Below are 27,958 nucleotides of genomic sequence, written 5' to 3'. Positions count from 1 at the left end.
CGGGGCAGTGGGCGCATCCTTGGGACCACCATGGGGAGAAGGACCTGGGGACAGGTGGTCGGCACAGGCCCCTCTGAAGTGGCTGCTGCGTGTGGAGGGAAGAGGGAAGGCTGCTCCAGGCAGAGGTGGGGCCGAGCTTCATCAGCCCGAGCGAATAAGAGGACTGGCCGGTTGGGGCAGATCGCAGAGGCCCAACTTGGCTGTAGGAAGGACCCAAAATGGAAGACTCAGCCTAGGCTCAAAATACCACGTGGATGCTAACTGCCCAGTTTGTGGCTGGGCCATCTCCTCTGAACCCCAGCCACTGCTCGTTCCCTTGATGTTCTTGCGGCATCTCACACTTAACGTGTCCCAAGGAGAGCCCCCATCATCCTCCCGGGTTGCCTTCATCTCACACCATCCCCCCACTTCTGGATCTGCCGCTCCTGTTCACTGCCCCACCCTCATAGAGACCCACAGTAATGCATGAGGGGCAGGGGGAGCCTTTGAAAATGGGACCTCTCTGCTCCAAAGGTTCTACCTTGCCAAGTAAAAATAACAGCCACCTGGTCAGCACGTGTCCTGCAGATCCTCGCATCCCACCACCCCTCCGACCCCCTGACCTTTTTTTACTCCCGTTCCAGCTGCATGGATGTTCTTGCTGTTCCCGCCTCAGGGCTCTAGCACACACCCTTCCTTCCTTCTAGAACACTTTTCCTCAGAGCAGAGTTTCCATTGGCTGGGTCATTTTTTTTTTTTTTTAATTTTAGTATGTACTTAAAAAAAAAGTATTTAATTTTATTTATGTTTGGCTGTGCCAGATCTTGGGTGCTGTGTGCGGGCTTTTCTCTAGTTGTCTCGAGCAGGGGCTACTCTCTAGTTGCAGAACACGAGCTGCTCATCGCGGTGGCGTCTCTCGTTGTGGAGAACAGGCTCTAGGCATTCAGGCTTCAGTAGTTGCGGTTCCTGGGCTCTAGAGCACAGACTCAGTAGTTGTGGCGGACGGGCTTAGTTGCTCCGAGGCATGTGGGATTTTCCCGGATCAGGGACAGAACCCATGTCTACTGCATTGGCAGATGGATTCTTTACCACTGAGCCACCAGGGAAGCCCAGAGCCGGATCAGCCTTGCTAGGGGCAGGGTGGGGTTAGGATGTATTATTGCAGGATGTTGCGCAGTGTCCCTGGCTTCCTGGAGCACCTTTTCTCAGTGAGACAACCAGAAATGTCTCCAGGCATCACCAAGAGTCCCCTGGGGGAAACCAGTCGCCTCCTGCAGGTCTTTGCTCACGTGTCACCTTCACTCCGAGGCCTTCCCTGACCAGCCCACGGGGACTTCACCAACTCCCTGCGGTCTCATCCATTCCCACTGCTCGGTGTGTCTGCAAAGCGCTTGGTGCTGCCTTGAAAGTTCCATTTTCTGTCTCTATGTTTGCCCTCGCTGAAATGCCAGGAGGGATCATGTCTGTCCCATCACTGCTGAAGCCAGCACCCAGAACAGGGCCTGGCACCGGGAAGGTGCTGGAATACCTGTCACTCCCACTGGAATGAGTACGTGACAGGTGTTGAGGGGTGGCCGGTCCTAGGTGTGAAGCAGGCAGGAGGAGGCAGGAAGCCTGTGGGGGAGGAATCACTTTGCTGATGCTGCCTCCGCATTTGAAAGACACATTTGCCTGGGGCTGGGAGCCAGGGCCTTCTGGCCAGAATCTTCTGTGCAAAGACATAGGTAAAGAACCCACCTGCAGAGCAGGAGACGCAGGTTCGATACCCAGGTCAGGAAGATCCCCTGGAGGAGGGCATGGTAGCCCACTCCAGTATTCTTGCCTGGGAAATCCCATGGGCAGAGGAGCCTGGCGGGCTACAGGCCATGGGGTCACAAAGAGTCGGACACGACTGAGCAACTGCGCGCTGTTGTGTGCCAGGCGGACATCGTCATGTGGATAGAACCACTCACCGTGTGTCGGGAATACTTGGCACTTCTTGAACTTTCACGGGAATGCTGGCAATCGTGGTGAAATGGGGGTTCTGATTCAGGAGGTCTGGGCCTGGCCAAGACTCTGCATTTCTCACAAGCTCCCAAGTGATGCTGCTGCTGGTGTGGGTGCTGTGCTCTGAGTGGCTCAGCGTTTCCCAGGAAGACATGTGCTGGATGGGGCGTGCCCGCTCCTGCACAAGCCCCGTGGGGCCCCCAGTTCCCCACTGTTTAACCGTCACAAGTAAATACCGAGTGCTGGAGGTGGGTCTGGCAGTGTGGGGCCGGCAGGAAGCCTTGATGGGGGAAGCCCTGGACCAGCACAGAGCAGGGAGGCCGGGGCCTCAGGCCAAGAAGCCTCCCCGGACCCACAGAGAGAACTTTGCACTTGAGCTGAGCCTCACCGCCACCGGAAACCAAGCCACACTGAGGCAGGAGGAAGCGCCCGCCCACCCTCCTCTGTGGTTTTCAGTCTTTCCTTCCCCTGTGTGTGCTTGCCTTGCTCTCTTTTGGGTCCCAGATGGGGCCTCTCGGGGCTGGGGAGGAGCAGATGCCCCAGGAAGGTCCCTCGTTTTCTCTTTGAAGTAAAAACATATCGAACTGGAAGGAAGTAGCGGGTGTGAGGAAGTGCATGGGGTGGTGAGTGCTGGATTCAAAGCTCTTCTTGTAGCTGTGTGACTACAGCTTGGTCACTTCACCTCTCTGGAACTCATTTTCTCACCTGTAAAATGGAGGTCATTGACATCTTCCATCACTGGGATACGGGGGTGATTGAACATGCCTGAGCTCACAGAGTGCTCATCCTCGGAGGATAAAAGGGGGCCTCAAGCGGGAGAGTTTCACTTCAGTTCAGTCGCTCAGTTGTGTCTGACTCTTTGCGACCCCATGAACTGCAGCACAGGCCTCCCTGTCCGTCATCAACTCCCGGAGTTCACCCAAACTCATGTCCATTGAGTTGGTGATGCCATCCAACCATCTCATCCTCTGTCATCCCCTTCTCCTCCTGCCCTCAGTCTTTCGCAGCATAAGGGTCTTTTCAAATGAGTCAGCTCTTCGCATCAGGTGGCCAAAGTATTGGAGTTTCAGCTTAAACATCAGTGCTTCCAATGAACACCCAGGACTGGTCTCCTTTAGGATGGACTGGTTGGATCTCCTTGCAGTCCAAGGGACTCTCAAGAGTCTTCTCCAACACCACAGTTCAAAAGCATCAATTCTTCGGCACTCAGCTTTCTTTATAGTCCAACTCTCACATCCATACATGACTCCTGGAAAAACCATAGCCTTGACTAGACGGACCTTTGTTGGCAAAGTAATGTCTCTGCTTTTTAATACGCTGTCTAGGTTGGGCATAATTTTCCTTCCAAGGAGTAAGCGTCTTTTAATTTTATGGCCCCCAAAGATGTGAGCCCGGGGCCCGTGTGGGCAGACCCTTCCCGCCGGTCACTGGGGCAGCGTCACTGGACCACTGGCCACAGTGTGTCAGCTCCTGCCCCCGAGCAGCGCCCTGCCCCCAGTCCTGGGCTCTGGGTGTTACAGGGCAGTTCCCATAGGTGGGGGGGGAGGCCTTGGGCTGAGCTGGTTCGACCAGCCTGATGGGCACCTCGGGGCTCGAGGGAGAAAAGGAAATGAGACTGAAACTGGCCTTTACAGGACTGTAGAGTCAGAACCCGCTTTTTACCACGATCCCCAGGATTTGTGTGTAAGTTTGTGTTTGAGAAGTGCCCAAATTCCCTAGTTTGGGGGGCAGATGGGTTGCACTGCACAGCTTGCAGGATCTTCTTAGTTCATCGACCAGGAATTGAACCTGGGGCCATGGCAGTGAAAGCACCGAGTCCTAACCACTGGACTTCAGGGAACTCCCAAGAGCTCTGCTTGCACCAGGCGGTTCTCCTGTCCACGTACCTTTGTGCAAAAGATCCTTGCAGGAAAGTCCTGGTCCTGTCCCATTCCGTGCCCTCAGATAAATGCCTCTTTCAATGTCCTAAACTGCAGTTGGCCTTTCCCTGCCTCTGGGCTCAAGGCCTGCAGCTCAACTCATTGAAGAAGGATGTTGGCAGATACCCCAGAAGTGCCCACCGCCTCCCCAGGACCAGACAGAACTCAGGAGAAGTTGCTCCAGGGCTGGGCGTCCAGACTCTAAGTCGGGGCATCGTTCTCAGCAGTAAGATGTTACTTCACCTCTCTGCTTCAGTTTCCTCATCTGTAAGGTGGGAATATGTTCCTGCTTTCGTGATATAAAGCTCTCAAAACAGTCCCTGACACCTGGGCTGTCTGTAGAAGGTTGCTGCTGCTACTGTCTCCATTATCACCGTTTTAAAAGGGACTCACTGCGTGTCACACGTTATGCTAACAGCACCTTGTGTGTGTGCGAAGTCGCTCATCGCGTCCCGCTCTTTGCAGCCCCATGCACTGCAGCCACCAGGCTCCCCCGTCCATGGGGTTCTCCAGGCGGGAACACTGGAGTGCGGTGCCGTACCCTCTTCCCAGGGACCTTCTCAACTCAAGGCTCGAACCCCCAGCTCTTTTTTTTTTTTTTATTTTTAAAATTTACATAATTGTATTAGTTTTGCCAAACATCAAAATGAATCCGCCACAGGTATACATGTGTTCCCCACCCTGAACCCTCCTCCCTCCTCCCTCCCCGTTCCATCCCTCTGGGTCGTCCCAGTGCACCAGCCCCAAGCATCCAGTATCGTGCATCGAACCTGGACTGGCAACTCGTTTCATACATGATCTTTTACATGTTTCAATGCCATTCTCCCAAATCTTCCCACCCTCTCCCTCTCCCACAGAGTCCATAAGACTGTTCTATACATCAGTGTCTCTTTTGCTGTCTCGTACACAGGGTTATTGTTACCATCTTTCTAAATTCCATATATATGCATTAGTATACTGTATTGGTGTTTTTCTTTCTGGCTTACTTCACTCTGTATAATAGGCTCCAGTTTCATCCACCTCATTAGAACTGATTCAAATGTATTCTTTTTAATGGCTGAGTAGTACTCCATTGTGTATATGTACCAGAGCTTTCTTATCCATTCATCTGCTGATGGACATCTAGGTTGCTTCCATGTCCTGGCTATTATAAACAGTGCTGCGATGAACACTGGGGTACACGTGTCTCTTTCCCTTCTGGTTTCCTCAGTGTGTATGCCCAGCAGTGGGATTGCTGGATCATAAGGCAGGTCTATTTCCAGTTTTTTAAGGAATCTCCACACTGTTCTCCATAGTGGCTGTACTAGTTTGCATTCCCACCAACAGTGTAAGAGGGTTCCCTTTTCTCCACACCCTTCTCCAGCATTTATTGCTTGCAGACTTTTGGATCGCAGCCATTCTGACTGGTGTGAAATGGTACCTCATAGTGGTTTTGATTTGCATTTCTCTGATAATGAGTGATGTTGAGCATCTTTTCATGTGTTTGTGAGCCATCTGTATGTCTTCTTTGGAGAAATGTCTATTTAGTTCTTTGGCCCATTTTTTGATTGGGTCATTTATTTTTCTGGAGTTGAGCTGTAGGAGTTGCTTGTATATTTTTGAGATTAGTTGTTTGTCAGTTGCTTCATTTGCTATTATCTTCTCCCATTCTGAAGGCTGTCTTTTCACCTTGCTAATAGTTTCCTTTGATGTGCAGAAGCTTTTAAGGTTAATTAGGTCCCATTTGTTTATTTTTGCTTTTATTTCCAATATTCTGGGAGGTGGGTCATAGAGGATCCTGCTGTGATGTATGTCAGAGAGTGTTTTGCCTATGTTCTCCTCTAGGAGTTTTGTAGTTTCTGGTCTTACATTTAGATCTTTAATCCATTTTGAGTTTATTTTTGTGATTGGTGTTAGAAAGTGTTCTAGTTTCATTCTTTTACAAGTGGTTGACCAGATTTCCCAGCACCACTTGTTAAAGAGATGGTCTTTAATCCATTGTATATTCTTGCCTCCTTTGTCAAAGATAACGAACCCCCAACTCTCATGTCTCCTGCATCGGCAGGCAGGTTCTTTACCACTAGTGCCACCTGGGGAGCCCAGTAGCACCTTACGTGTGTTTATCTCACCTAATCATCTCATTAACCCCATGATGCTGCCTGGATATTTCCATGATGCCCATTTTATAGATGAGAAATTAAGACTCTGGGATCTGCAGTGCCTCAACCAGGGCATGTGCCTTGTGCGGGGCAGAGCCTGGGCTGGCCCCAGCTGTGCTTGGCTTTGCTTCTGCTTTGATATGGGTGTGGTGGGGGGCTGCTGCTTGGTCTGTGCCCAGTTCACAGATGAGGAAACTGAGGCTGGGAGCGTCAGTAAGGTGCCCACGGTGAAGGAGACTGGTCCTGGCTTACAGAGAAAGGCAGCTAGGATTCAAAGACACCTGCACAGACCTGCTGGGGGCTGAGGCCAGGACCCAGCGACACCGTCTCCCCAGCTCGATTCCTAACATCTGCCTGCCCTCTGTCAGTGGAAGGCCAGACCTCTCTTTGGTTGTTAATTTTCTTCTCTAGTCGCTCAGTCGTACAGTTGGGTTCTTTGAAGTCCTCCTGCCTCTGTCCTCCTCCTGAGACATTGCCCTCTCATGTCAGCCCGGGGCCCCGCTACCTTTTGTGGGATCTCCTGGTCCCAGGGGTGCTGCTGGTGTGTCCCTCCTTGCCACCTTAATAAGCACGAGGAACTGTTTTATCCCAGTCCCTTTAGAACCTGCAGCATCTTCTGTTTTGGCTTCTGTTCCCTCCTGGGGAATCAGTCAGACCCACTTTCCTGGTGTGTCCCTGAATGCGGTCCTTCCAGCAGCCCTGGGACAAAGCTCCATTGAGAGCCCCTACCTGGGCTCCGCCGGGTAGAGCAGGGTTGTGAAACTCGGCAAGCATCTGAGAACCGGGAGTGCCTCGGGACGCTGAAGGGCGAGGATGCTGGAAGAAGGGGCGGGGCCTGGGGACAATGCCCCGCCCACACCCAATGCCCCGCTCACACCGACCCTCCCTTCTTGCTCGCTCAGCTGTGCGTGCTCCGTGCTTGCGCTGCCTCTAGTTACCAGAGGCCTTGAGGATGTGGTGCTATGGAAATACGAGGCCTGTCCCCATGCTCTCAGGCACCTGAAAGCCTCCATCCGTGGAGCCCTCGCTCCTCACAGGACACCGTGCGTGCTGTGTTCCAGACTTCCTCCCAGGCATGCTCACCACAACCCTCTGAGGCTCTTGAGTGCAGAGGAGCAAGCCCAAGCCTCAGAGAAGCCAAGTCGCTTGTCCGAGGTGGCAGAGCTGGTAGAACCCCAGTGTGATTCCAGAGGCTGCGCCCCCTTTGTAGATGAGGAGACTGAGGCTGAGGAAGGTTTGACAGTCACCAAGACTGGCCAAGAAAAGTCAGAGAGGGCTTGGGGTCTTGTGCTAACTAGCCATGCAGCAGCTGCTGGCTTCCTCTCCTTTCTCCCCACGTCCCCTCTCAAACCCCACATAGTCTCTTTGACTTGAGCTGTTCCCATCCCGGGGGCTCTGGGTTTTCCGTGTGTTTCCTCCTGTCACTGCATCTCACTCACGGGTGCTGTGCCAGAGCAGTGTGGACTGTCGGGTGTGTGAACAGTGACAGGGACAGTGAGACGAGCTTTCACAAGCTGAAACACACCCGTGACCCCAAACCAGAGCAAGGGCAGAGCATCCTTGGCCCCAGGCCTCATGCTCTCTCCTAGTGACCAACCCTGGAAGTAGTTGACTGTGAACCTGTCTCTGAGCTGCACAGGTTAGCGCCTCACTTTTTGGGCTCTATATTGATAAAGCCATGGTGCAGTGGTTCTTTGCTTTCTAGTTTTTAAAAAATATTTCAGGAATATTTTAAAACAGGCTCGCTCATGCTCATGCCCAGTTGCTTTAGTTGTGTCTAGCTCTTTGCAGCCCCATGACTGTCGCCCGCCAGGCTCCTCTGTCCATGAGGTTTCCCAGGCAAGAATACTGGAGTGGGTTGCCATGCCCTCCTCTGGGGTGGGGGAGAGGTCTTCCTGACCCAGGGATCGAACCTGTACCTCCTGCATTGTAGGCAGGTTCTTCAACCACTGAGCCCCCGGGAAGCCCTTAAAACAGCCTGACTGAGATATAATTCACATGTTATACAATTCATCCACTTAGTCTACAGTCCATATAAGAACATTTTCATCACTGCCGAGAGAAACCCTGTGTCTGCTAGCTGTCAACTGTCCCCCAGTCCCTGGCACCCGCCAGTCTGCTTTCTGTCTCCCTGGATTTGCTTATTCTGGACATCTCATATATTTGTACATAGAATCATACACCGTGTGGCCTTTTGTGTCTGGCTGCCTTCACTTAGCATCTTGCTCTCGAAGTTCATCTCTGTTGTAGCATGGGTCAGCAATGCAGTCCTTTTTATGGCCGAATAATATTCCAGTGCTGTGGGCCAGCTGCTCTGAGTGGGTTGCCTTCAGAACTGGGAACCTCAGGAATCTGAAATGTTGGCATCCATTGATGCTGGCTCCTGAGTTTGGCCAGATGCTGCAAGCAAACGAAGTCAGGAGTGCTGAGTGGTGAGGAGAGGTGGGAGACAGCTTGGAGAGGGAGAGAAGACGGAGGCATCCGGGCCCCGGGTAGGTCCTGCTTCTCCTGTCTGAGCCTCAGCCCCCCCATCTGTTTGGTGGGGGCAGGACAGGGCTCAGCTGTGTGTTTACAGAGCCTTCCAGCTCGGATGGTGCGGAGTGCCCCTTGTATGTGGCACTTCCTCCTTCCCAGTGTGGGTTGGTTCTAGGTTCAAGTTCTAAATCTGAGGGCTCCTGGACATTCTCCTTTTAAGTGGCTAATATCCTCCCAGCTTCCCCAAGCTGGGTCTGCCTCCTTATTCCCCGGGATTACCAGCCTGTGTCCTGGGTCCCTACCAAGGCCACTGCCTGTTGAAATCCACAGAGCAGAAGAAAAGGTGAGCAGGAAGCAGGTCCGAGAACAAAGGACAGCCTTATGCAGGAAGGTCAGGCAGCTGGGGACTTACCTGCCTCCATGACTGCAAACTCACAGCCTCTGGGACCCAGCGACACCTGGCCTCAGCCACAGGGTGGCTGTGTTTGAAATTCACCATCTCATACGAACATTTCTCTCTTTCTTTAAGCAGCTTTACTGAAATAGAATTCGCATATCCAGCGATTCACCCGCTAAAACGTGCAATGCGATTGGCTTTTAGTATGCTCCCAGAGCACTGTATCCATCACCACACTCAGTTTGACAACATTTTCATCACCCCCTAAAGAGTTCTTGTACCCTTAATACCATTCCCCAGTATGGCTCCCAATCCCCTAGCCTCTGGCAACCACGAATCTCCTTTCTGTCTCTATGGATTGATTTCTTCTGGACTTTTCATATAAATGAAATCATACACTGTGTGGCCCAGCTTATTTCACTTAGCACCATGTGTATACGGTCCATCCGTATTGTGGCCTGTGTCTGTATTTATTTCCTTTTAATGGCTGAATGTGCTTAGCCGCTCAGTCGTGTCTGACTCTTTGTGACCCTATGGACTGTAACCCACCAGGCTTCTCTGTCCATGAGGATTCTCCAGGCAAGAATACTGGTGTGGGTTTCCATGCTGTCCTCCAAGGGATCTTCCCAACCCAGGGACTGAACCCAAGTCTTCTGCATTGCAGGCATTCTTTACCAGCTAAGCTACCCAGGAAGCCCACTTCTATCAATATTCACGGGCAAATTTCTATGTGGATTAATGTTTTCATTTCTCTTGGGACATATCCAGGTATATACCTAGCCGTGGAATCACTGGGTCACATGTAACTCCAGGTTTTTAACCTGCTGTGGACACTGTTTTTGAAATCTCCAAGCGAGCAGCTTGCTGCTCTGATTCCAGGACAGCCAACTCAGGGTTTCCCTACCTGGGGTATCTGACCTCTCAGAATAGGATGCAGGTCTTGTGTTGCTGCATCTTTCTGGGGGATGGGCAGGGTGGATGATGTCCGGGACATCTGTCAGATTCCCAAAGACGCCTCTGAGCCTCCAGGCCCTCTGCGGCCCCGCTGGTCCAAGGGTTAGAGGAGGAGGTGGACCAGTGCAGCGAATCCCAGTCCTGACTTGGGAATTCCAGACCATTCTCGTAGGGCCTGCTCAGAAAACACAACATGAGAAGTGATGAACACGCTCTCTGATGTCATTCTTCTCTCCCTCATTTCCCGGTGTGCCTCCTTGGAAACCCAGGAAGGAGAACTTCAACAACGTCCCTGACCTGGAGCTCAACCCAATCCGGTCCAAAATCATCCGTGCCTTCTTCGACAACAGGTGGGCCCTTCTCCTGGAATGCTGATGGTGGGTGACTTTGTGGGGAGTGTTTTGCCTTTGTAACCTCTGTCATAACTCGTGTTGGGTAGGAGTTGTGAGCACGGGCCAGAGGTCTAGCAGTTCTGGATTCATGGCTAGGTGACTTGGGACAGCTCACTCAGTCTCTCTCAGCCTCTGTAGTCTAGTTATGGCTGCATAACAAATTGCTCCCCCCTCAACTTAGCAGTTTCAGAGAAGGTGATGGCACCCCACTCCAGTACTCTTGCCTGGAAAACCCCATGGACGGAGGAGCCTGGTGGGCTGCAGTCCATGGGGTCGCTGAGGGTGGGACACGACTGAGCGACTTCACTTTCACTTTTCACTTTCATGCATTGGAGAAGGAAATGGCAACCCACTCCAGTGTTCTTGTCTGGAGAATCCCAGGGACGGCGGAGCCTGGTGGGCTGCTGTCTATGGTGTCGCACAGAGTCGGACACGACGGAAGCGACTTAGCAGCAGCAGCAGCAAACTTAGCAGTTTAAGACAATACATATTTATTAGCTCACCAGTTCTATGCATCAGGGATTTGGGTTCTCTGGCTCAGGGAGGGTTAACTGGGGCTGCAGTCACCCAAAGGCATGACTGGGGGAGGCTCTGCTTCCGAGCTCATCCACCTGGATGTTGGCAGCTTATGAACCAATCCCCAGAGTTACCACACCTGGCAGCTGGGTTCCCTCAAGAGTAAGATGTTCCAGTGAGAAAGAGAGAGAGGGAGGGAGAAGAGAGAGACTGGGCCCTTGAGATGGAATCTATTGGAACTTCATCTTGCACATAACATTCCATCACCTTTTCTATATTGTTTTCTTCAGAAGTGAATTCCTGGGTCTCCCCACACTTGCAGTGGGGACCTCATGGGGCGTGGATACCAGGAGGCAGGCTCACTGGCGCTCTCCTGGGGGCTGCCTCGCTTCCCTTATAGATAGAATGACGGTGATACACCTGCCTTGCGGTGTTGCTGTGAGGCTGTGCTGAGATGATGTGTGTTGAAGAGCCAGAGTATGCTCAGTGCCCTGGCTTACAGATGGAGAAACTGAGGCAGAGAGAGGCACCATGGACAGTGTCCCAGAGCTGAGGCTAAGGCCAGAGCTCATGTCTCCAAATGTCCGGTGTCGTCAGGGTTGAAAGACTCAGGTATCAGGAGGGACATCATTGTGTCTGAGGCTTAGTGAGGAAGTAGGAGATGGACATGGGGGATGGGCACACTCTCAGCCTGACACCCTGTGTCTGCAGAGATCGCTGAGGAGCAGGGGAGCGGGCAGAAAGAGGAAGGAAGGGAACTGGTGTGTTGAGATCATGTGATAGGTGGGGACTCCCTGGATGGGCTTCAAGTCATGCGAGCCTGAACCGCCCAGCTCAGTTCTGCCAGGACTATGGGGACCTGAGCCAGAAGCAGGACCTCACTGTTCATGGGCTGGGACTGGGAAGTCCTCTGGCTGCCCCAGAAAATGCAGAGACCTTCCTCTAGGGCCTGTGGGGTGAGACCTGAGGAGAAAGTGCCCAGGAGTTAACCAGGCAAAGCAGAGAGAAACCAGAACTGCATGTGCAAAGGCCCTGTGGCCTAAAGTCCAGATATACAAGTGACAGGGGACTCAGCTGGAACACAGAGAGGCTGAGCGTGGGGAGAGGTGTGGGGTGGGCAGAGTGCATCGTGCAGACCCTAGGCCAGCAAGAGGGGTCTTGACTTCAACCCAGGAGCAGCATCAGGGGTGGGGTCACAGATAGGCTTTAAGGCAGGTGTGTGGGGCATGAAGCAGGTTGGCATCTTGCAGACGTCACTCTGGCTGCCAGTGGGTTGTCGGGGACTGAGGCCAGGGTCCCTCTGGCTGGAGCCGGGACTCCTGAGTGCAGAGGGATGGCGGATGGGTGGCTTTGAGATACCGGAGGGGGTGACAGAGGGCAGAGGAAAGTGAGGGAGCTGGTATCTGAGGAATCACCCCCAGCAAATTGTCACACGTCCCTTCAGAGAGGGATGGTTTGAAGTTGCGTGGTCCATGGTGAAGACGGGAGTAGAATTCAGCACCCCCACCTCCTTTTTAACCCTGGTTCTGCCTGCGGAATCCCAGGGTGAGGCCTGGGAGGGTGGGCAGTGAGCAGAGCAGGATTGAAGGGGGTGGGTTCCTGACAGGTAGTGGAGCGGGGATGGGGTGATGTGGCCCCCAAGGTGGAGACAATATGGCCCGTGGGGTCTAGGGTGGGAGGTGTCGCAGGAAGATGGTGAAGGGTGACCAGAGTGTCTTGGCGCCTGACACGAGAAGGGGCGGTGTGCAGACGTGTGTGTCTGTGTGTACACAGGCCCGCGGGCGCCTGCCTGTGAGGCTTGTTTCTGAAAGACGGGATGAGACCGGGGCAGCTGTGAGGTTGGCCGGGCTCCGGGGACCCAGCCTTCTGTGCTTGGAGCTGGAGGGGTTGGTGTCTTCCATGTACCAGGTGGGCCAAGATGGGGAGAGGGGGATGCCCCGGAGGTCCCAGTGACCCTGCTGCCCCCGGGCCTGTGGAGCCCACCTGGGGCCAAGGGCTTGGTTCTTCTGTCCTCACCGACAGCCCAGGAGGAGAGTGGCGGGGCTGGAGGGGGACCCCAGGAAACCTCTACTGTCCTGATTGGTGGAGGCGGGGCCGTGGACACCCAGAGGCTGCCTCACTTTGCTCATATACAGAACGATGACGGGAGTAACAGCCCCTGCGTCACGGTGTTGCTGTGAGGCTGTGCTGAGATGACGTGTGTTCAAGAGCCACGGTACGCTCAGTGCTCAGTCGCATCTGACTCTTTGCGACCCTGTGGACTGTGCCCGCCTTCCCCCGCTGGCCCTCCCCAAGGCTCCTCTGTCCCTCCCCAAGGCTCCTCTGTCCATGGGATTCTCCAGGCAGGAATCCTGGAGTGGGTAGCCATTTCCTTCTCCAGGAGATCTTCCCAACACAGGGATTGAACCCTGGTCTCCCGCATTGCAGGCGGATTCTTTACCGTCTGAGCCACCAGGGAAGCTGTTCCTTAAAGCAAGGCTGGCCAGAGGTTGCTTGGCCCTCCGCTGTCCACTGGGGAACTGGGAACAGGTTCCAGGAGTTGTGTTTTCAGGTTGGGGTGGAAGTTGGGTGTGGCCAGGCTGCTCTCCAGGAATGATACGCTGCCTGCCAAGGGGGCTGGGCCTGGGCCCAAGCTGGAGCAGAAAGCTCCCTCCAGCCAGAGGACAAGCGGCCCTGAATCCACAGTCAGAGGCAGGAGAGACCCCCGCCTTGCTTGGAGCATCCGATGTTAGGACAGAGCCATGAGCGCGGGCACAGGCGGGTGCCTCCCGAAGGATGGAGGGAGACCCTCGGTCAGTCAGGGAATGTTGGGTGTCTGCAAGGTGTCATCAGGCCTTTGAGCCCCTGATGAGGGGCGTGCAGCAGGAAACGGGGGCAAGGGCTGGGCTGAGACCTGGGAGACCAGGTGGAGGCTTGTGGTGGGGGGAGTCACCACAAGAGCTGGAGAAGCTTCCAGAGAGCGTTGAGCAAGGGAGGAACAGAGTCTAATTTGCTTAAAAAAAAAAAAAAATTTATTTATTTATTTGGCTGCATTGGGTCTTAGTTGCAGCATGTGGGATCTAGTTCCCTGACCAGGGAGGGAACCTGGGCCCCCTGCATTAGGAGTGCAGAGTCTTAGCCACTGGACCACCAGGGTCATCTCTGACTTGCTTTTTGCAGAGCTCATCCTGGCCTCTGCCCATCGGGATGGTGGAGGCTGGACCAGGCTGTCCTAGGAGAGAAGAAGATTGGATATGATGGGGAGGGAGTCAAGGGGTCCCCAGGCCTGCAGTGCGGGCGGCTCACAAGACCCCTGCTCTAGGGAGTGACCACTGGAAGATGATGCAGGACAGTGAGCAGGAGACAGGGAGGACAGCTGCCCATAGCAGGAGGTGAGAGCCCACTCCCGCCCCCGGCCCCTTGTGGGTTCTGGGACCTCAGCCTTGGGCCAGCTGCTTACAGACACTCTCTGGAGAAAGGGAGGCCCCTGGTGAGTTGGTGGACTGCCCAAGGTCAACAAGAAGAGGAGGATTGAGGAAAGGCTTCCCCAGCCGGGACCTGGAGCCGCTCAGCACCTGTGCGTCCTTTGTATTTCTGTCCTGTAAGCTCTGCCAAGGAGTGACGGAGGAGTCAGAGGACAGGCTGGAGGCGGGAGTTTCCTTTCAAAAAGTACCAGTGTCTGCCTTGCATCCTAAGGCGTTTTGGGAACAAGACAGTGAAGCAAAAGCTGGTTGGAAGGCAGTCTGAGCAGGGTCTGTCCCCACCTCCAAGGATTCTGGTCCTCACAGGGTCATTGGAGAGTTAAGGAAGTGAAAATACTGCATTCAAGCAGGCTTTCTTGCAAAAAGAGTGCTGTGATGGAGGGCTGCAGATTGGGATGTAGCCCCCATTCTTTTAGGGCTTCCCAGGTGGCACTAGCGGTAAAGAACCCGCCTGCCAATGCAGGAGACTTGGGAGACGTGAGTTAGGTTCCTTAGGTCAGGAAGATCCCCTCAAGGAGGGTATGGCAACCCGCTCTAGTATTCTTGCCTAGAGAGTCCCATAGACAGAGGAGCCTGGTGGGCTACAGTCTATAGGGTCGCAAAGAGTGGGACACGACTGAAGCGACTTAGCACACACGCCCATTCTTCTACCCACTGACCCTGGCCTCGGGGTGCCCCACTGTGGAAATTGGAGTGGAGTGCAGGTGGGCCTGGCTCTGGGTGCTGTGTCTGGGTTTCCTCGGCCTCTGCCCTCTGGTCGCCTTGAGAGACCAGGATGCTGGCCCAAAGGGACCTCCCAGGGACATGGGCAGGAACCCCTGAATTGGGTGCTGATGCCGAAGCAGCCAGGTCACAGCCTTCCCTGAGAAGCAGACACACATGGCCTGCCTGCCACAGGGTCCATCACATTTCTCTGAGCTCATCTCCATGCCCCTTGCTGCAGCCGGAACCCCCTGAGAAGGAGGTGCAAGCTAACCCAGTGAACCATGCCTCCTAGGAGCCTGATGATGCCTGGGGCTATTTTTACACCTTGTAAGTCTGGTCTGTGCCCCTGACAGCAGGAACTCTGAGGTTATTAAAAATCTGTCCAGAGAAACAGTGGGAAACCTTTGTAAGAGATGATTTCAGAGAAAATTGAGGGGGAAAAAAAAAACCACTCGAAGACTAGGCTTTCTGAGTCCTGGGGAGACCTCCTCTCCTCTCCGCAGTTTGTTGTTTCACATCCACCCTTCGTGATCCAGGCTCGGGAGCCACTTCTTTCTGGAAAATCTCCTAGAATGGAAGCTTGGGGATAGTGAGATCTCTAAACTGTGAAGTGTGTGGCCGCTGCAGGGGCAGGATTTGAAAGGGAACAGCTGGGCCCCTGCTTCCCCGGTGGCACAGCAGTAAAGAGCCTGTCTGCCAATGCAGGAGATGCAGGTTCGATCCCTGGGTTAGGATGATCCCCTGGAGAAGGAAATGGCAACCCACTCCAGTATTCTTGCTTGGGAAATCCCATGGTAAGAAGAGCCTGGCAGGCTATAGTCTATGGGGATCACAAAGAGTCAGATACAACTTAGCGACAAAACAACAGCTGGGCCCTTAGAGAACCTTGAACATGTTCCTTTAAGCTGAGATGTGGTCTTGACCCCCAAGAGGCACCCAAGTGCATTTGAGAAGCACCATCATCCCAGGCAAACTGAGAACTATCCCTTTGCAAGGAGGCACAGGGAGGGTAGGGGGACCATCAGACAGATGGCGACCTGCCCCAGTAGAAGTTGATCAGTGGTAAGAGTACGGCAGCAGTGGGTTAGGAGCCCGTGTCTGGTTGGAATCGGCTCCAAGCTGTTTTCTCAACTCCTCTGCCAGGACCTGCACTTGGCGGCTTGTCGATGCCTTCACATGCATTTGCTGAGTACCTGCTGTGTGTTCAGCATGGGACGGACCCAGCCTTGGGTACCCTCCCCAAGCCCTGCCAGGAACTCAAGCCCTTTCCCACCCCTTCAGAAAAACACACCCGCAGGGAAAACCTCAAACCTGTCCTGATCTGTTCGAAAACCTGCAGTTAATTGGTGCACTTCACACGTTGGTAGGAAACAGATTACTCAGAGTGCCTGCCAACAGATCACTGTGCCCGAGTTTCAGACAGCTGATAGAGAGCAGGAACTGGCAAACTTTCTCTAAAAGGCCAGAGAGTAAATATTTTAGGCTTTGCGGGCCACATCATCTCTGTTGCAACTGTTCAGCTCTGCCTTTATAGCCTGAAAGCAGCCGCGGATACCATGTAAATGAGCAGGCATGGCCATGTGCCAATAAAACTTTATTTCTGGACACTCAGATTTGAATTTCATGTAATTTTCACTTGTCATGTGATGCTATTCTTTTTTCTCCCCCTTAACATTTTTTTTTTCAACCATATCAAAACATACAAACCCTTCTTAGTTCATGGGCTATATAAAAGCAGGCAGCAGATGGGATTTGGCCCCTGGGTGACTCCCTGACCCTTTCGATCTAAAGGAAAGGATCACGAGACGTACCTGGTGAATTACCGCCCAACTCTGTGCACCATGCATGCCCAGCAGCCCCCGCCCCACAGACACAGCTGCCTGTGTCTCCCCCAGACCCCCAGATGGTGGTTTCTGGGTGGGGGGAGTGCAGCACAGGGGCTGGACTAACCCCCCAGGGGCCCCCTGGTGCCCCCCCATGAGCTGGGCACTGGGTAGCAGAACCCAAGGCTGGGACAGCCATTGTAGGTAAAGCGAGTGCTTGGAAGGGCCAGTTTCTCTGGGGCTGTGGGCAGCCGCAAGATGAGCTTCTGTTTTGAATACATTTCCGACACCCCCTTCTTGCTCCCACAGGAACCTGCGCAAGGGGTCCAGTGGCCTGGCCGACGAGATCAACTTCGAGGACTTTGTGACCATCATGTCCTACTTCCGGCCCATCGACATCACCATGGATGAGGAGCAGGTGCAGCTGTGCCGGAAAGAGAAGCTGAGATGTGGGTGTCCCAGGGCCCCTCCCCACGGTACACCTGGCTGTTCGCATGTCCCTGAGGCCTGCTGTGCCCCTGCAGGGGGTGGGGAGGGTCAGGGAGCACCAGCTCTGGGCCTTGGGGGAGGGGGCTTTCACAGCACAGAGGGTGCTCCCCCTCCTAGGCTGTTCTGAGACAGCCTCCTTGTTGACACTCCTCAGCAGCTGGTGATTTTCTGGGAATAGAAGGGTCTGTCGGTGATAGGAAATTGGTTTGGACAGACCTGGTTCAATCCAGCCCTTCCACTAAGCAGCTGTGTGACCTTGAACCTGACGGTGGGAACAAGGGCTGGACATGTGGCTGGTTCTGAGGCTGGAGGAGACCGCCAGGGGTCTTTCGTCCCTTGCCCCGGTCCACAGCCTGCCACCAGACTCAGCTTCACGGAGTGGCCTCTATGGGCCCACTCCCCCACCTTCAGAGCCGCTCTGGCCCTGGATCTGAGTTCAGGGCGGGCGGCACCCAGCCCTCCCTGTGCACTTTCCCATGACTCCAGCATCCTTCTGCACCCCGCCCCCGAGGCAGCAGCGTCTGCAGGGAAATGTAAACAGGGGCCTGGGCTATACTTAGCTCGGGACGTGTACCGAGGGCTGCTGGGGGCAGGGGGATGGCGCCTGGTGTCAGCCCAGCTTCCAGATGCTTCCAAGGGCTGGGTCAGGGGTCATGGGGCCTATGGGATGGGATGGACTCTGGTTCAAACCCGTGGCTGCCCCTCTGTTAATGAAGTGAAAATCAGTCGTGTCCATCTCTTTGCGACCCCATGGACTGTAGCCCGCCAGGCTCCTCTATCCATGGAATTCTCCAGGCAAGAATACTGGAGTGGGTAGGCTCTTCCCTTCTCCAGGGAATTGTCCCAACCCAGGGATCAAACCCAGGTCTCCTACGTGGCAGGCGGATTCTTTACCATCTGAGCCTCAGAGGAAGCCCCCCTTAATGGGGCAGCTGTGGGCAAATGCCTTCGCTTCTCTGAGCTTGTCAGCCCCGTCTGTGACAGGGCTCGGGGAGGGGTCATGTGAGGATGAGGGGCAGAGATGTTTGCAGAGCGCCAGGCAGGGTAAATGCCGGGACCGAGGCCATCGTGAGCTCGAGGCTCCCTGAGGCTCAGCCAGGGGTGGAAAGATCCCCTCCCCTTCAGCTCATGGCTCTGTTGGGATGTGGGCTGCTGAGTGATGTCAGTAAAGGGACCAGGTGACGTCACTGAGAGGGAAGCGAGCCGAGCAGCTGTGAATGCCCCTCAGGGGCCTGCTCGGATCAGCCAGGGGCGGGAGGGAAGCAGCGGGGTCTGTGACCTGCCCCAAGCCCAGGACGGCAGCCAGCCTCTTGGGTGTCAGGAGTGACACCTTGAAGTCACGCTGCACAAACTTCCTGTTAATGAGACTGCGCATGGTCCACTGGCCTTGGCTCACCTGATACCACCACCACGAGGCAGAGGTGTATTGACTCCCATTTTACAGATGGGAAAGCTGAGGCTCAGAGCAGTGAGGTTGCTTGCCCAAGGTCACCCACCCGAAATGGTCCGTCTGGCCCTTTGCCCTTGCCCCCTACAGCCTTGGCATTCGGGTTGCATTGCTGGGGGTGTTTTGCTCAGTTTGAGGGAGGGGGAGGTCGCCATAACGGGGAACCCAGGGCTTCCGTCTGCCTCGCCTGACTCATCCTCTGCCTCTCCCCGCCGCCCCCAGTTCTGTTCCACATGTACGACTCGGACAGCGACGGCCGCATCACCCTGGAAGAGTATCGAAATGTAAAGTATGCTCCCGTGCCCGGCGGGCCCCAGCGCCCCCCACACCCCGCGCTCAGCAGCCTGGTGTAGCCCCGAGCTCACGGTGTGTCTGCCCCTCCGGCAGGTAGTAGAGGAGCTGCTCTCGGGGAACCCGCACATCGAAAAGGAGTCTGCGCGCTCCATCGCCGACGGCGCCATGATGGAGGCGGCCAGCGTCTGCGTGGGGCAGATGGTGAGAGCTCGGGGCCCCTGTCCCCACCCCCCACTCTCTGCCTGCGGAGCCCTGCCCTCTGTGAGTCTGTGCTTCTGGAAGGCCTGGAGGGCAGAGACCGCACGTGGCCTGCTCACCACTCCAGCTGGGCCTGGCGCAGAGCTCTGCCCAGAGGCCTGGCTGCTTTCCTGTCCCACCAGACCAGATCTGAGGCCCCAGTCCTGAGGGGTTGGGCCAGGCAGGGGAGGCTGGGCTTTGGGGGGCCACAGACCCTACTGGGTAGCCTCCCTGGGCCCACAGGTAGCACCTGGCACAGCGCCAGGCCCAGTTGGTGCACAGCACGGGCTCACTGTCATTAATTTTATTATTTGAGGCGATTTGTGGCCTGGAGGGCAGGGGTCTCCTGAGGGCCCACGATCTGGCGTCCAGGGAGGAGCTGGGAGCAGCGGGGGCCACCTGTAGATGAGACAGGGGCTCGGCCATCCGGGCATGTGGCTGACGAGGGTGGGAGGCCTCCCGCTGGTGTCAGAAGTGGTGAGTCACTTCTCAGCCGGGCTCTCAGGCCTGGGGTTTCTCTTCCCGGCTCTGTTGACACGGGGCCCTCTGGGGTTGCAGGGTGTTGAGCAGCGTCCCTGGCTTCTACCTACTGGATGCCAGTCACACCCTCCAAGTCGTGACGAGCAAACATGTCTCCAGCAGAGCTACCGTCCCTGGGTTAGTGCTGGGGTGCGGTGTGTGTGTGAAGTCACACCTAGTGCAGAACCGATGGAGCAGAGGGCACAGGGACGGACGGTCAGGGGACTGGGAGCCAGCGCGTCTGTGAGCGGCCACGGCCGGCACTCACGGGCTCGGAGTGTGCTGTTGGGGGGAGGGGCAGTTGCAGGTTCCCTTGGGAGGCCCCAGGGTCCTCCGAAGGGTGCGCGCACAGCGTGTGCAGGCACCGTGCTAGGTTCTTCACGGGCATGGCTTTATGGACTTGTAGCCTGTTTCACTGGTTCCAAGTGAACTGAGGGGAACCAAGGCTCAGAGGCATAGGAATCTTATGGACTTCCTGGGCAATGACCTTGGACTCTCTCTCTTGCAGGGGCTCTGAGCCCCTAGGGGGCTGTGTGGGCAGGCACATGATCACCTCCATGGACTTTGTTCCTTGCGGGGGGGTGTCTCGGGTGTTCCCCCTGAGGCTACCCCCTCTGGCTCCTGCGTATTCACTGTGGCTGCCGTCCCAGACACCACCACGGCTTTGGGGTCACCCCAGCCCATGTGGAGGGCTGTTTTTTTCCTGCTGGAACCTGCTGTTTGTGCCCAGGCCCGTCACTGTAGATGGCAGGCCTGGGCCTGCCCCCAGGGGCAAGGGGGCTGCGGTCACTTTATTGACCTGCATTTTATCTGTCTGCTTCAGGGGCCCTAGGGAGGCTTCTGAGTTTGGTGAACCCACCCTCCTCAGCAGATTAAACTGCTGCAGAAAGGGCTGGTGGCCTCGTTTGGGAGCGCGGGGATCCCCGGCCGGGCTGCACGAGCAGAATCCTCACTTGATTTAATTACACTCTCCTCCGATAAATTGCTCCCTGTCATACTCCAGTTTCAATTGGCGAGTTTTCTTAATTTGCTGTCGTGAAATCGCTGGCAGCTGGCAGCTGCTGGTCTGCATAGAATCCACGCATCCTCGGAGCCCATGCCGGCTTCCTGGGGGGGCATCCCGCCACCGTGGGCATCATCTCCCTTTAGTTACCAGTCCTAATGTTTTCTCGTGTGATCGTTGACCAGATAAACACAGAGGCGAGGGGCGACCACATCCTTTCATACTGCATGGCCTCTGAGGACACTTGACGTATCTGCCAAAGACAGATGAGGCATCGCCCACCATCATGGACTTCCAGTGCCAGTTGTCTGGTGTGGCTGAGATCTTTCCAGAGTGTGTCTCTGGGAAGCCTTCCTGTGGCTGGAGGGTGGGCCGGCTCTCCTGGGGCCTCAGCCCCAGTGCTTCCCCGAGCCTCTGGCCCCTCCACCTGCCTTGCTTCCACTGGGCACCCACCCTCCAGGCCGGGTCTCGGGCCAGCGGGGCCTTGCTCCCCTCGGCCGCCCCCAGGGACCTGGGGTGGCGGGCAGGCGGAGGGCAGCCACTTCTTCTGTCTATTGACCCTGGTCAGGAAGAGCAGGCAGCCCTAGGGACAGGGCTGGTCCAGGCCTTCTAAGAATCTGACATTTTTCATAAAATTAAAAAGTATATCCCAAATTAGATTAAGAGCAGAGCCCACTTGAGGGGGCTGTTGTGAGATTCGCATCAGCTCATGGTAATCACGTTGGTAAAACACTCGTAGAGTGCCTGCTGGTGTTTTCTTCTTTTTTTAAATGAATTATTTATGTATGTATTTTTAGCTGCGCTGGGTCTTGGTTGCTGCACATGGGCTTTCTCGAGCTGCGGTGAGCAGGGGTTACCCTACTTGCAGTGCGCTGGCTTCTCAGAGCACTGGCTCGGTCGTTGTGATGTATGAGCTTAGTTGCTCTGTGGCATGTGGGATCTTCCCGGACCAGGGATCGAACTGGTGTCCCCTGCATTGCAAGGCGACTCTGAACCACTGGACCACCAGGGAAGTGCCTAGTGTTTTCTTAACTATGCATCAGAACAAATCTCTGGGCGGTACATAAAGAGAAGTGCGTCTCTCCTGGTCCTCCTCCCTAAAGAGACCTGCCTTTGATGGGTTTTTCCCAACACAGATCAACGCACACATGTGTGTCTTCTAGTTCTGAGTCACACAACATGGCGTTCAACTCCCCCGGCTTCCTCATCCCCGTGCTGACCCTGCACGTCCACAGGACAGGTGGCAGCCATCTGCAAGCATCTTTCTGCTCCTTGTTTTTTTTTTTCCACCGGGTGCATATCTTGGAGCCTCTTCCATGTCAGCCCATCTGGGATCAACCCCTTCTTCGTGGTAATCCGTAGCCCGGACGACCACACTTTGTTTAGCTGGTCTCATGTTGACAGGCGGTGGGATGTCCACCCAGTTGTCACGGGCACAGAGGGCGCTGTGGGCCGGGGCGGGGGCTGTGGGGACTTGGTCGTAGTGGCATCGGGGGCAGGAGCCCTGCTTATCATCTTGTGCATCCCCATGTGCACAGGCGACTCAGCAGGAGGGAGGCTCCTGGACCCCATGCCATCAGGGTGACTCACGGGCGAGAAGGAGTGGGCCGTGCAGGCTGGCCCTTCATTCCCTTGGCCCTTTCCCAGTGTCTGGAGCGCCGGTCAGCCCAGAGCTGCTCTTAACCAAGCCTGGTTTGAGAAGGCAGAACGGAGAAACAACAGGGGGTGTCTGTTGGTGGCCACCCCAGCCTCTGTGCCCACCCCACCCCCCTTCTTTTCCCATCCTTGTCGGCCCTGTCCTCCCCAGGGGCATAGGTAGGGGGTGAGCCTGCACCGGCTTCCACCCCACCCTCAAGGGGATGCTGGAGTTCAAGGTGACCAGCCCCGAGCTGGAGGCGAACAGTCCACAGTGTTCTCGTGGTCCTACCTACACGCCTCACCCCTCTTTCTGTGTCGGGGGGTGGAAGTGGAGGGTCCCTGGGCAGAAGCCGCTCACTGCGCCCCGTTCTCTCTCTGCAGGAGCCCGATCAGGTGTATGAGGGGATCACCTTTGATGACTTCCTAAAGGTGGGTGCCTGGGAGATGGGGGTGGGCACGGGGGCTGCGCTGGGGGCTTGCAGGGGACCCTGCTGGTCAGGAAGAGACAGGCATCTCGAGCGAACAGAGTCTAGCCTGAGTGTGGCCTTTACAGTGGTTTAAACTGGTGGCAGAAAGTGAAGAGGAACTAAAAAGCCTCTTGATGAGAGTGAAAGAGGAGAGTGAAAAAGTTGGCTTAAAGCTCAACATTCAGAAAACTAAGATCATGGCATCTGGTCCCATCACTTCATGGGAACTAGATGGGGAAACAGTGTCAGACTTTATTTTTGGGGGTTCCAAAATCACTGCAGATGGTGATTGAAGCCATGAAATTAAAAGACGCTTACTCCTCGGAAGGAAAGGTATGACCAACCTAGATAGAGTATTCAAAAGCAGAGACATTACTTTGCCAACAAAGGTCCATCTAGTCAAGGCTATGGTTTTTCCAGTGGTCATGTATGGATGTGAGAGTTGGACTGTGAAGAAAGCTGAGAGCCATAGAATTGATGCTTTTGAACTGTGGTGTTGGAGAAGACTCTTGAGAGTCCCTTGGACTGCAAGGAGATCCAACCAGTCCATCCTAAAGGAGATCGGTCCTGGGAGTTCTTTGGAAGGAATGATGCTAAAGCTGAAACTCCAATACTTTGGCCACCTCATGCAAAGAGTTGACTCATTGGAAAAGACTCTGATGCTGGGAGGGATTGGGGGCAGGAGGAGAAGGGGACAACAGAGGGTGAGATGCTGGATGGCATCACCGACTCGACGGACGTGAGCCTGAGTGAACTGTGGGAGTTGGTGATGGACAGGGAGGCCTGGTGTGCTGCGATTCATGGGGTCGCAGAAGAGTCGGACATGACTGAGCAACTGAACTGAAACTGGTTTTACTTACGTTTATTGAAAGGGTGATCATAGTCACAGACGCTCAAAACAACTTAGCAAGAATGAAAGGGCCTCTGAGGAAGGCTCTGTTTTTCTCCCCATCAAGTCCCTGGTCCCCTTTCTCAGAAGCACCCTGTTCACAGCTGGAACCAGGGTCTGGAATGTTCCATGACTGTGAGCCCAGCTCTTCCCAGAAGCACGCACTGGTGCTGCCCACGTGTGGTCCTGCCGTCCTCCTGGGCCTCACAGACAGTGCTGTGTGCCCAGCTGCCCACCTTCTACCCTGGTTAGTGGACGTTCAGGCCTCACCCAGCCTTCACATCTGTAAACGTGCCTGCAGACTGGGAACGGGGGCCCTGGGTGCTCTGATCGGTGAGGAGTCAAGCCCCCCTCCTGTATTCTGCCCACTCTTTGGCCCTGAGCACCCCAACAGTGGGGTCCCTGCACCCCTTCCAGGAGCTGAGGAAGATGGGAGGTTAGGGCAACAATAGCCAGGGGCTCCTAGGCCAGCCGCCAGCGCTCCCAGGCAGCCCTGAGGGAACAGGCCTGTGCCCGGGACGGGGCTGGAGACTCCCACCCCATGGCTGAAGCTCTGGGAAGCCGAGGGGCAGCATGCCTGAGGGGCTCCCCCAAAGTCTGAGCCACCAACTTGGCCGGTCATGGCAAGAGGAGGGGCATGGGTGGTACAGACCAGGCCTGAAGGAGAGACTGGAAGGGTCTGCTGGGCTGGAGGAGGGCAGCCTCCTTTCTCAGGAGGGGGGCAGGTGGGTGGGGAGAAATTGAGCTGGCATTTGTGCCATGGGTCACCTTGGCATGTGGAAAGGTGGTAACACCCAAGCAAGAACCAGAGTGAGCAGTGAGAAGACCAGGGAGGCCAAGGGGAGGTTAGGGAGGGGAGGATGCTGCTTTAAGCCAGAAGACGAGATGAAATCCTTTTTGGCCCCAGAAAACCAGCTTCTTCCCCCACAGTCCATTCCCCAGCCCTGCCCTGCCCACCTCCAGGGCTCCCAAGTCTGTGGCCCCTGGGCTTTTCCCCACCAGCCCGCCACTCCCGTTCTCTGAGCCCCATTGTGACCCTCTCGTCACCTTGGCATTTGGCAGAAACCATCTTGGGCATCCAGACATCTCTTCCTGGGAACACCCTGCCCACCTAACAAGGAAAGCGCCTGGGGCTGTGGGCTTGTGAAGGTGGCTGAAAATGTGCCAAGGCCTCCCTGTGGCTTGGGTGCCCACAGCACTGTGCTCGTCCGAGCCGCGTGGCTGTCCCTGCAGATGTTGAGGGCGACACTGTGAGAGTCTGAAGTTCTTACATAATCAGGGAGATGGTGACCAGTCGCCACCCACCACACCCCTCGGTTCCTGCCCGCATGCTTCTGGCTGTCTCAGCATCCGTGGTCTCTTGGGCCCCGAGTGGCCGAGGAGCAGGAGTCCTGGGCGCTGGAGCTCGTAGTGCGGCATGGGGTCTGGTGGCCTGAGTGTCCGCTAGGGACCTGGCCAGGATGGACCCTGATGGAGGTGCCAGGTATGTGGTGACAGACTTGGTCTTTGGCAGAAATCACCTTTCCTGGGCAGGAGCTTGTCTTTCTGGAACACTGTGGCCTGTCTCTGGGAGGTTATAAAGACCTAACTGTCACGACCTTTGAATGAATGATGATGGCTTGATGCGATCTTAGAATTACACAGCCCTGAACACTTTACAAGCCACTTCCATGCAGGAATCCACGGGAGCCCCCACCACAGAGTGGGCAGCACAGGTGGTGGTCTCCACGTCTTTCTGGTGCAAAAGAGGTTTGCCCCAGGGGCTCAGGAATTTGCGTGAAAATCACAGAGTCTGAAGTGGTGGTGGGTGGGATTCGAGCGACTTCAGCTAGGAGCCTGGATTCAGCACTTAAATAATAACTTGCTGTGACAGTCCAGAAGAATCCGAATGTCAGCCCAGTTAACCAGCAAAGAGGCAGATGGAAGAGGTTCCATGCTTCGCTCTGGATCTCACCTGTGGGGGCATCACGGTGGGCGGTGGAGGTGGGTGGGCGGGGAGTGGCCGGGGGTCTGGGGGAGCGGGGATGCCCACTCACGCCGCTCCGTCCATGCTTCAGATCTGGCAGGGCATCGACATCGAGACCAAGATGCACGTCCGCTTCCTTAACATGGAGACCATCGCCCTGTGCCACTGACTGCCCGCCCCACGGAGCGCCTGCACCGGGATCTGGGCTGCGCAGGGGGCCCGTGTGCTGCGGCCTTTATTGTAAATAGCCGACACGCCTCGCTCATCTCGTTTTCCCGCAGGGTATGGTGTGTGGGACTTTGGTGTTTTTATCTCTAATAAAAAAGGAAAAGGGTTTGGTAATGAGCGTGGCTCCTATCTGTCCCCCACGTCCACGCGTGCAGCCTGGCCGTCTGGTGGCCCAGAGGTTGACCGTGAGGAGCAAGCAGTAGCAGCTAGTTCTCAAAGGCTGGTTTGCAAGGGGATTTTTTTTTCTCCCTTCCTGTCTGGCGTATTTGGGATTAACAGGTTGCTGTTTTCCCGACACAAGTGCTGGGAACTCGTCTGCTTCCTCAGTCTCCAGCTCCTCCATGGGGGCAGGGGTTGGGGTTGGGGGCTTCCTGGATGTCACGATCCGATATTGAGACCCAAGGAGAAGACGTGAGCAGGGCCAGCCACGGGGAACACCCAAGTTCACCCCGTGGTACTGGAGGCGCCGGCAGTCAGCCTGGCGGGATCAGATTCGGGGGGCCTGGCCTGAGGACAGGGGCAGCCACACAGCCTGCACCCAGAGGTCCGCAGCACAGCGGCAGCTGGGGAGGCCACTGGCCCAGGTAAGCATCTCCCACACCTCCGGTTGTCACCTGCTGGCAGTGGAGGCTGAGGCAAGGGGGAAACACGGTCGTTCAGCCGGGGCGGTGGCTGTGGCTGGGGAGTCAGCACAGGGCTGGCCTTCGGTGGTGCCCTGGGGACCTGCTGACTCTCGGGCAGCACTGTGGTCTCTAGTCACGTTCCGCTTCCTGGTGGTCCCTGTTATTGACACCTACTGGAAGGCACCTTCCTAGCCTTCTAGGAAAGCTCCCCTGATCATTGGTTACTGCTATTCTTCTTTGTGCTCTTAAATTTGCAATTCAGTTTTGGTATTAAGCATCTTTTCTCTATCTTACACTCACATGTTAGGGTTCAGAATGTAACAGGCACATCCCGGAGCCTTCATCCGATGCCCAGCGCCCGGGTCTACATGCCCCCAGAGCTGTGTCGAGCGTACACAGCGGATGTGTTGCTTAGGACGAGGTGAATGTTGGTATTTTGAAGCCAAAACAGACCCACGAGGCAATGAAGGGAAGCGTGACCTAGGTCCTAGCACAGAGTTGAGGAGCCTGTGTCTGAGGGTGGTGGTAGAGCTGGAAAGCCCTCCTTATTCAGATGGTGAGCGCTGATGTGGGCATTTCAGCCCCGGGGAGTGCATGGCGGGGCTGGCTGGGACCTCCGACCCCAGCAGGGCCTGAGAAACGCCAGCTCCATGGACCCTGATGTGCAGACAGGCGGCTGGGACAGTGCCACCCCACCTCCATCTCCCGTGAGTCGAGAGCCGTGTGGAATCACTTCCGGAGCTCTGCTGCTTTTTTGTAATTTTTACTGATTTTTGGCCTTTTAATGAAGTATAGTTGATTTACAGCATTGTGCTGATTTCTGCTGAACAGCAAAGTGATTCAGTTAGACACACAATATGTACATCCATTTTGTATATTCCTTCCCACTATGGTTTATCCCAGGAGACTGGATGTAGTTCCTGGTGCCACACTTTTGAATTTGCTTGTTTAGTGCTGAATTCCACAAATGTTTTGACATTTTCAGGAGCAAAGCCCGAGGCCTCTGCTTCTTACCCTCCCGGTGGCAGCATTTGTGTGGGAGACTGGGATGTGATTGCCCCCACCCCTGACTACAACACCCCTCCCCGCTCCTCCCGTTGCTGGGATCTGGTTGCCAGCAGAAGGAATTTAGAAAGACCTGCAGTCGGGAGAGCTGGTCCCGTGTAAGTGCTAGTCAGCGCTCGTCCAGGATGGGTCTGCAGTGAGACGCCCGCGGCCTGGCCGAGGCACGTGTGCCCCTAGCCCCCCAGCCCCTGCTGAGTCCTTTCCCGCCCAGCACGGATGCCAGGGCCCCGCGGAGTCACTCAGAGCAGGCCTGCTGGCGTGGCCGCAAGGGCTGTTTTCTGGGATTCTCTGTTTGCTTTAGTCTTCTCAACAAAGGCAGTTCATGTAGTGTTTTTGTAAATAACAGAC

The 27,958-nt window shown here is 55.5% G+C and overlaps 1 protein-coding gene across 9 annotated transcripts in view; it reads left to right on the top strand.

The window, feature by feature from the left end:
• TESC (tescalcin) overlaps window positions 1-26,036 on the top strand; it is a 65,283-nt gene extending 39,247 nt beyond the window's left edge. For 2 of the 9 annotated variants that reach the window (XM_045163071.1, XM_045163072.1), the window contains exons 3-9: window positions 10,118-10,198; window positions 17,055-17,221; window positions 18,904-18,965; window positions 19,069-19,176; window positions 22,754-22,801; window positions 24,791-24,978; window positions 25,786-26,036. In XM_045163071.1, the coding sequence (XP_045019006.1) occupies window positions 10,118-10,198; window positions 17,055-17,221; window positions 18,904-18,965; window positions 19,069-19,176; window positions 22,754-22,801; window positions 24,791-24,978; window positions 25,786-25,942 (811 nt within the window). In that variant the 3' untranslated portion in view covers window positions 25,943-26,036. Of the gene's footprint in view, window positions 1-10,117; window positions 10,199-17,054; window positions 17,222-18,903; window positions 18,966-19,068; window positions 19,177-19,629; window positions 19,870-22,753; window positions 22,802-24,790; window positions 24,979-25,785 lie in introns of those variants that run through there. The other 7 variants (XM_045163074.1, XM_045163075.1, XM_045163073.1 and 4 more) reach the window with 6 other exon arrangements.
• The last annotated feature ends 1,922 nt before the right edge of the window (window positions 26,037-27,958 follow it).

The sequence above is a fragment of the Bubalus bubalis genome, chromosome 17 (genome assembly GCF_019923935.1).
Source record: "Bubalus bubalis isolate 160015118507 breed Murrah chromosome 17, NDDB_SH_1, whole genome shotgun sequence".
NCBI lineage: Eukaryota > Metazoa > Chordata > Mammalia > Artiodactyla > Bovidae > Bubalus > Bubalus bubalis.
Note: the sequence above shows the minus strand (reverse complement) of the source record. Positions and strands in the feature narration are given on the sequence as shown.